We start from the raw sequence: 9,590 nt of genomic DNA on the forward strand, positions 1-9,590 counted from the left end.
ATTCATAAACCTAAACACTAGTTCATGTGTCTAACACTGTTTGGGCATCCAGGAAATGTTTCTTTTACCATAAATTCTTGAAAGATGGGGCTTCCCTGGTGGCTCAGATGGTAAAGAAGCTGCCTGCAAGGTGGGAGACCTGGGTTCGATCCCTGGGTTGGGAAGATCCTCTAGAGGAGGGCATGACAACCCACTCCAGTATTCTTGCCTGGAGAATCTCCATGGAGAGAGGAGCCTGGCAGCCCACAGTCTATGGGGTCTCAAAGAGCCGGACACAACTGAGTAACTTGAAAGATGGCTGAGTCCAAATGTGTGAAGCTTTGTGAATGGAGATGGATACAAATGCACATGAATCACCTGTTTGGGGAAAATGCTTAAAAAAGAGAAAAGATCAAGCAACTACTCCATCGACTCTTTCCTCTCAAGGATGCATTAGCTTTTGGTGTAATAAAGCATCAGTTTCCCAAGGATGCCAATTATCCATTGATCTTGAATCTCTTTATATTCCAATTAGTGATTTCAGAGGTACTCAGAATTAACTCAAGATTCAGAATATATGCATGAGTCAACTAGGAAACATTTTGCAATGTTAAACAATGCACTTCACTCTTAAAATTGCATATTCTTAAGCTTTAGTGTAACATGTATGGGATGTTACTCCAATACTTTATATTGGCAACCTGGTGGGCAGTGGGTGCAAGAAATATGAAGACTATTTTCATACATATATTTAATAATATTTAATTACATTTAAAAATTAAATAACTGAAAAAAAATTAAATAACTGTATTTGAATGATTTTGAATAAAATGTTGATATTAAGCAATCTTACCGATATTGTATATTTTAATTTTAATAAGCAACACTGAAAGTTTATAAGACAACATTTTGGAGACATATGCAAAATGATGCTAATTTTTCAAATGTTTATATTTTACAGAAATAAAATTGACACTTTCACTTGCATTTAGCTTACATTTTATGGAAATATATTCTAATTTTTCATACTTTGAATAGAACTCCATTTTATATTTTAATCTTGCTGAGTATTTCAGTCAATAGAACACAAACAACATGAACATTTTCTATTTTAAAAGTATGAGAAATTATTTTTGCTGAAATGAAGTCAAGAAAAATAAGTTTCATGGAATAAACATACACTCATTTATGAATTATGCATAACAATGTTAGTGGTCCATCAACGGAATAACTAGACATGAGCAATCATCATTAAATTCAGTTGCGGACGTATTTTGCTGACTTCCTCCCTTTTTTCGATTCCTTTTTCTTGGGATAATAGAAAAGACAACTAATCTTTATGCTACCTGACAGGTCCCTGATGTTTGAAGAAGGTGATTGCAAACCTGGAAAACTTCTCTTCCCCAAATCTAAATCAGACTAAGTATATGTTCTCCATCCTCATGCATTCAGTCACTTCACTGTTATTTAAAGTGAGAAGCCTCTAGAGAGGATTATGTGTGTGGGACAGGGGCGGGGCGAGGGATATCCCAGGTGGCCTGGTGGTAAAGAATCGCCCACCAATAAAGGAGATGCAGAAGATGCAGGTTCGATCCCTGAGTCAGGAAGATCCCCCGGAGAAGGAAACAGCTACCCACCCCAGAATTCCTGCCTGGGAAGTCCCTTGGACAGAGGAGCCTAACAGACTACTGTTCATGGGGTCCCAAGGAATTGGACGTGATTGAGCACACACACGTCATGTGTGGGGAATTGATTGGCGCTGAACGAAAAGAGAGAAAAACACGTTGCTCCTGCTATAAAGACATCAGATTCCAGGGACTTCTCTGGTGGTCCAGTGGCTAAGACTGCAAGCTCCCAATGCAGGGAACCCTGGTTTGATTCCTGGTCGGAGAACTAGATCTCACATGCTGCAACTAGACCTGGCACAGTCAAATAAATAAATATTTTTTAAAAAAGACATCAGATTCCAGCAAAGAGAATCTTTCGGCAAGCTCATTTGATTTTTGGTAGCTATTTCTTTTAAATGCAATGCCAACAACGAAATGGAATATCTTTGCATAAGGATATTCCTAAATACGTCCTTTTTATTCACTCTATTATTAAGCAATCTTTAACAACAAAATCTTGTCTGTTCTTGGGGACTGGGGATTCTAAGATGGACAAAAATGTCATGGTCAAAATTCAAAGTCAAACAGTCACTGTGTGATAAATTTAATGACAGAGGCCAGTATAGGATGCTATGCGCATTTTCTTTTTATTCACAAATAATTTCATTTTACTCCACATCATCCTCAAACTACAAACATATGCAACCAACTTACTTATTAATATTTACTGTTATCATTTTCTTACTTCACTGAAATTCCTCAATCCACAGAAATCTAGCATCTAATCCACCTTCCACTTATACTGCCCAAACAAGGTCACCAGTGACCTCTTTAAAAATAAATCCAATGGGCATTTTCACTCCTTATTTTAATCTGCATGGACATGTGCTTCCTTCCTGAAGTAACTTTTTCCACTGGTTTCCATGGCATCTCACCCTCCCAGTGGTTTCTCTTAAGATTTCTGGCTAACCCATCTCAGCCTCCTTCATGACTGTCTGTTACTCTGCTAATCTCTTAAAGCTCAGTCCTATATATGTTTCCCACATATGTGAACTATAAATATGCTTGATGATTGCAGCCATAAATATACTGGGTGATTGCAACTGTAAACACGCTAAATACTGACAAAGCTGCATCTGACCAAAATCTTTCTTCTGAGTTATGACATGTGTATACAATTGCCAATACAATCCCTCTCGGGTGTCACTGAGGTCCATTACATTTAGGCAAAACTATGTTATTGTTGTTCCTTAATCAGAGCTGTAAGAACATACATAGAGAGAACACATGTGATGGAACCTGTAAAAAAGTGGACTTCTATTGTTTTAATAGAAATATTCAAATAACTACACATATTTGGGACCCATCCAATATCCTTGCATAAATGTCTTCTGGCTGTTGACTGTCCCTTTGTTGCTAAAATGTTCTTGGAAGAAACAAACAACAACCGATGTCCCACTGGTTAGAAAAATCTATTCCTTTTTTCTCCATCTTTCTCTACAAGTAAATAAAGAGAGAGGGAGATGGGAAAAGGCAGAAGAATAAAAGTACATGGTTATCACAGATGGATAACAAAGAAAACGGTGGGAGAATGCAACCCATCACGAAGGGGAGCCTAAGACTCAATCAATTGCGGATAAATCAGAGAGAAAACAGAGCTAAAGGTAATTTTGTCATGTTATTCTGAACTCAGTAAAAGAGTGGGTGAATGTTAGTCTCTTAGTCATGTCTGACTCTTTGCAACCCCATGAACTGTAGCCCACTAGGCTCCTCTGCCCATGAAATTTTCCAAGCAACAATACTGGAATGGGTAGCCATTCCCTTTTCCAGGGGATCCTCCAAAGGTAATTTTGCCCTTGTTATTTTGAACTCAATAAACGAAGTGCTTTAAAAATAGAGTCAGTCATTAACTCTACAAAAGGATGCCCTTGACACTTTCCATGGGAGCGCCTCCTTGTCATTCAGCTCTTAGTTCAAATGCCATCTCTCCAGAGGGGCCTTCTCTGACCCCCACTAGCCACCCCAATCTCACCACACTCTCTTACTTCTTTACATTTTGTTCCTTCACAGCTATTTATACCCATCTGAAATTCTCTTATTTATCTGGTTATCTGCTTATGCATTCTCTACTACCCACCAACCACTCCATGAGAATACAAGTTGCATGAAAGCAAGATCATATCTGAATCTCCAAAGAACTAGACTTCTGTTCAAAGCCCAAGTTGGTAGGGGACAGGGCGCATGTTGGAATCAGGCCTTCTGTGTCCTGTGCTTCCCTGTGGTCAAGGCTCTCCATCATCCTCTTTCCACAAAACAGTTTTGAATTCAATCTGAAAGAATCATCTCTACCAAGGGGTCCACTTCTGGCAAAGAGACTGTGGTGCAAGCCTTTCTGGGGTCTATGTCTCTGGATGTTGTTAATGAACTGCAAGTGGACGGACAGTACTGCCTGGTGGAAGGTCTGGAGCTGTCCTTCCCCTTCTTAAAGACTGGCCTGTGTCCCCACTAACACCTCCATGATGATGGGCTGGAAAAGCTGGAGGGAGAATTTTTTTTAAGTCATAAGACTGATAAGAATGACCTCACAAAGTGAAAACTGGAGACGACACATCCCCCTGAACATGGACTGCCTGCTCTGAGTTATTTAAAGTCTCTTTCCTAAAAGGTACCAGTTCTTGCTGTCTGATGATCTCAGAGGCTTGCATCCTTCCCTTCGCCCCCCTGCCAGCCCCAAACCAGCTACTGAAAGGTAATAAATAGTCTGCAAGCTCATCCTCTGCTGAGTCATCTGGAGCTGGGAACCTCATGCATCTCAGGGCCTTGTCCGAGATCGAATTCCTCTTTACAAACAGTTCCCTGAATATGAACAGACACACGGTTCATGAATGATCCATCACTCGGGCAGCTTCTTAGAGACAACTGCTTCTGATGAGAATGGTTCACATTTTCTAAATAAACCATCAAAGTGAAAGTGTTGGTCACTCAGTCATGTCTGACTCTTTGTGACCCCATGGACTGTAGCCCACCAGACTCCTCTGTCCATGGAATTCTCCAGACAAGAATACTAGAATAGGTAGCCGGAGATCTTCCCAACCGAGGGATTATACCCAGGTCTCCTGCATTGCACACAGATTCTTTGCCATCTGAGCCACCAGGGAAATAATCCGTGCCAGCACCCTAACTCAGCTGTTAAAAAAAATAATAAAATCCCCCAAGTATGGTTTAGGAACCAGCAGCATTTACTCAAGCAGGGTAAATAAGCTACTGGCTGCTCTCTTTAAATAGATGAACAGAATTTCAGAATTGGTAAGAATTTTGGAAACTATCTCAGCCCAACACCTCCCAATGTATGTTATACTAAACCCCAGAACTGCAGGACGTTATTATGTGGGGAAGGGAGGCTTGGGAATAAAATAAATATAGAGAATGCTGTGTTTCATGAAGTTCAACAGGTTTCCTTGTGTAAGAACTTATAGTCTCTAAGGTATACTGGGAAACTTTAACTGGGAAAAAATATAAGATACTACATATTCTCCTCTTATTATCCATGGGACCCTTTGTCATGGGACATCTTGTTGGATCAGTGTTATATGGAATACTAATTTGGAAAATGCTAGTCTGGTCTTACTTTTTATAAGTAAGTCACTTTGGTCAGGGAATAGTTTTATGTGTGTGGTGTACAAAATTTTCCAGATGTTCCTTTCATTGAAATTTTATGGAAACCTAAATTAGAAGAGGTGAATAGCTGAACACTAGGTAGTTTAGTGGAATGTACTTGGATTAACATCCTGGCATACCCAGCTGTGAGATGTATGGTCTGAGGAGAGTTGTATTATACCTGTGAGAAGGCTCAGGTCAACCCAGAGCAAGATGTGAGCAGCCAGTGTCTCCTGCTGGGGAGGGACTGCAGTGCTGGGGTTGTTCTTGTTCAGACGCCAAGTCGTATTTAACTGTGACCCCATGAACACCAGGCTGTCCTTCACCATCTCCCGGAGTTTGCTAAACTCATGTCCATTGAGTTGGTGATACCATCCAACCATCTCATCTCCTGTCATCCCCTTCTCCCGCCTTCAATCTTTCCCAGCATGAGGGTCTTTTCCAATGAGTCAGCTCTTCGCATCAGGTGGCCAAAGTATTGGAGCTTCAGCTTCAGCATCAGTCCTTCCAATGAATATTCAGGGTTGATTTCCTTTGGGATTGACTGGTTTGATCTCCTTGCTGTCCAAGGGACTCTCAAGAGTCTTCTCCAGCACAGTTTGGAGACCATCTATCAGACTTAAGCTCTGCAGCACATCCAAAGCTAGTATCCACTGCCATCTGCCCACGTCCTTTTCAGGTATCTGGTTCTCTTGGTCAAGAGTTTATAACCACTTGATTTTTTTCTGGAAAAACTCCATGTTCCTTTCTATGTCAAATAGATTACAGCTGTGGCTATCAATTCAACAACAATTTGTTAGAAACCTGCTAAGAGCAAGCACTGTGCTAAAAACTGGCAATGCAAATATAAACAGACTAGATAGAAATTAAGGTCACCATTCTGGGCTTTTATCACTTGCATTCATATAGAGTCTCTCACCCTGATTCTAGCATGCATCCCAAGTCCCTCCTTCTGCCTGCCTTCCAGGGAAAAGAGAGTACCTGTCATGATACCATCCTTTGGTGACTTCCCTGGTGGCCCAGTGACTGAGTCTCTGCCTAGCAGTGCAGGGGATACAGGTTCGATCCCTGGTCAGGGAGCTGAGATCCCACATGCTTGCTGCCAAAAAATAAAAAAACAAAACTTTAAACAATATTATAACAAACTCAGTGAAAACTTTAAAAATGGTCCACATAAAAAAAAATCTTCAAAAAAAATGATACTGTCCTTTAGAACTTTGCTCTCTAGCGGTATGTTCATCCATCATGACATCCTTTGAGCATGTGCATAATGCCAGGTGCTCTGAAAGTTACCGAAAGGACATGGATGAGAAAGATACAGGCCCTGCCTTCAAGGAAATCATCACTGAGCAAACCACCATGGCCAACCTCTAGGTGGATAATAGAACATGCTTCTGAATGTTGCTAAAAAGAAAGCAGAGGCATCCATTTAGAACTGAAAGTTAGAAATTTTGCTCTACCTTGACCAACTGGGATTCTCCAAAAAAGCCCACTAGCATTTCTATTCCTTAGTTGCCACCTGTTCAGGAATGATCTACCTGATCCCTTGTCCCAGGTTTTAATTAAACAAAGAATTTTTACATAACATCTAACAGGATGTAAGTGTTTTTAACATGCATTTTTAACCTTCACAATAACCTGGTGAAATAGATATTTATCACTAATATTATAACATCAATGGTAGTTGTTATTGTATTGTCTTAGCATCGGTATCATAAGCAATAGAACTGTTAGTATAACAGGAGTGATCGTATATCTGACAGGCCCAGAACAGAGCTATATGTGCTTGTATTCTCATACGATTATTAAAAGTACTCACTTGGAAACTCAAAACTATCTAGGTTTGGTGATGACTCATTGTATGATCCCTCAGTCATTAGCCCAGATTCAAATAAGGCTCAGAGAGGCCACAAGGGATATTCAAGATCACACAGCTGATGAATGGACAAGCTCTGGTATGAACAGAGGTCCTCTCATTCTAAATGCCATTTATTCTCAACCATCACAAGCAGGACCAATCGCTTTGTGAGAAATAAAGAAGCCCACCAATAGGGAGGTGCTTTATAAACTGTGAGATGAAGTACACTGCTTGGACAATGTGCAGTTACTAATAATCCATCATCTATCAGTCCTTCCCAAGGGCGCATATCAGGAGGAGTCAATCATAGAAGCAGCCCAGAGGAGGCTGAGAAGCCACAGTGGATGGGACCAAGAGGGAAGAAACTCTGCTCACACATTGGCAAAGAAAAATCCCTTCAATAAAGTAAAGCCATGAAACAGGCTGAATGACACAGTGTCTGATGCTGAGAAGGGGAAAGAAAAAAGAAGGACCGGCATTTTTCCTGGTGAGACACATAATACCTCTGTTCATGGGATGAAGTGGAACGTGGCATCTGGTGAGAGGAGGAGGAGGAAACATGGCATTTGTCCCAAAGAGAGGTGAACCCACGCCAAGGACAACAACGGCCTCTCCAGGTGGAAAAAGTGTCACCTTACGAGTGTTAATTACCTCCCAGGCTGAGCAGAGTCCTGTCACAGCGAGGATAGAGAGGAAAGCTGCTTGGTGGTCATTGCTTTTTTCAACCCTAACAGACATTCTGTAGCTCTTCATTTTCCCCCAGTTCTATTGAGAAATAATTGACACAACATTACTGGGAAAGTTTCAGGCGCACAGCACAATGGTTTGATTCACATAGATTGTAAAATGATTACCGAGATAAGTTTAGTTAACATTCATCATCTCATAGAGATACAGTGAAAGAAAAAAAAATAAAACTTGACTATTTCTTGTAATTAAAATTAGGCAAATCAATTATGATGTAAGCAATATTAATATTTTTAAGGTTTACTTGCTTAAAGTTACAATGACAATAACATGTGAAAAATATTAACTAAATTCTCTTCGGTTCATACGGTTCTGTCAAATAAAATATTTCTAGTCCTTTAAAAGGGCTTCTGCTCTCCCTGGTGTGACCCTGTCCTGCGCGGTTGCTCATTTAAACAGTAGTCATTTAATTCCGTCCGGCTTCTCTCCCACATAAGTGCATGCCGCCAACCCATGGAGGATTCAGTGGACGTGGATATGAGCCCCTCAAGGCCCCAAAACTATCTTTTTGGTTGTGAACTAAAGGCTGACAGAGATTATCCCTTCAAGGTGGATAATGATGAAAATAAGCACCAGTTTTCTTTAAGAATGGTCAGTTTAGGGGCTGGAGCAAAGGATGAATCACACATTGTTGAAGCAGAGGCGATGGATTATGAAGACGGTCCAATTAAAGTAACACTGGCAACTTTGAAAGTGTCTGTACAGCCAACGGTTTCTCTTGGGGGCTTTGAAATTACACCACCTGTGGTCTTGCGGTTGAAGTGTGGTTCAGGGCCTGTGCATATCAGAGGACAGCATTTAGAAGTTGTGGAGAAAGATGCAGGGTCAGAAGATGAAGAGGAGGAGGATGTGAAACTCCTAAGTATATCTGGAAAGCGTTCTGCCCCTGGAAGAGGTAGCAAGTTTCCCCAGAAAAAAGTAAAGCTTGCTGCTGCTGCTGAAGATGACGATTATGATGATGAAGAAGATGATGACAATTTTGATGAGGAAGTCGAAGAAAACGCTCCAGTAAAGAAATTTGTACGAGATACTCCAGCCAAAAATGCACAAAAATCGAACCAGAATGAAAAAGACTCAAAACTGTCAACACCAAGATCAAAAGGTCAAGAATCCTTCAAAAAACAGGAAAAAACACCTAAGACACCAAAAGAACCTAGCTCTGTAGAAGATATTAAAGCAAAAATACAAGCAAGCCTAGAAAAAGCACATTGAACAATCCTGGGAGCTACTGGTAAATTAAGGCCAAAGATGGGGAGAGGAAAAGGAGAGACGCAAGTGATCCAAACTGAGTATCATCAACAGTCTCGACTGAAGTCTTCTATTTTAATCTCAATCCCCTTTCCTGATGGGCCACCCACCCATGCCTCCTTCCAGGCTGGAAGCAATCAATTGATCTCTTAAAACACTTTGACTGCTGTGATTCAGTGAACCTTATACTTTGCTTTCTATTTGTGCAATTACCTCACCTCTGATCATGTATTTCCCTAGCTGCTCAATAAATATTTGAATCAAAAAGGGGCGGTGGGCGGGGGGGCTTCCTTGATGGCTCAGCAGTAAAGAATCCACCTGCCAATGCAGGAGATCCGGGTTTGATCCCTGAGTTGGAAAGATTTCCCAGAGGAGAAAAGGCAACCCACTTCAATAATACACTTGCCTGAGAAATCCCATGGACAGAGGAGCCTGTCGGGCAACAGTCCATGGGCTCACAAAGAGAGGGACACAACTTAGCACCTGAACAACGA

At 40.9% G+C, this 9,590-nt stretch overlaps 1 protein-coding gene across 2 annotated transcripts; it reads left to right on the forward strand.

Moving 5' to 3' along the window:
- Positions 1-8,301: 8,301 nt before the first annotated feature.
- Positions 8,302-9,060, forward strand: LOC133042259 (nucleophosmin-like). 2 transcript variants are annotated; one of them, XM_061122791.1, is made up of 2 exons: positions 8,302-8,861; positions 8,946-9,060. In XM_061122791.1, exons 1-2 carry the CDS (start codon positions 8,302-8,304, stop codon positions 9,058-9,060), a joined length of 675 nt encoding a protein of 224 aa, XP_060978774.1. The 2 variants fall into 2 exon arrangements, with proteins under 2 accessions (XP_060978774.1, XP_060978773.1); XM_061122790.1 differs by having other exon boundaries at positions 8,302-9,060.
- The last annotated feature ends 530 nt before the right edge of the window (positions 9,061-9,590 follow it).

This window comes from Dama dama, chromosome 21, assembly GCF_033118175.1.
Source record: "Dama dama isolate Ldn47 chromosome 21, ASM3311817v1, whole genome shotgun sequence".
In the NCBI taxonomy this organism is placed as follows: Eukaryota; Metazoa; Chordata; class Mammalia; order Artiodactyla; family Cervidae; genus Dama; species Dama dama.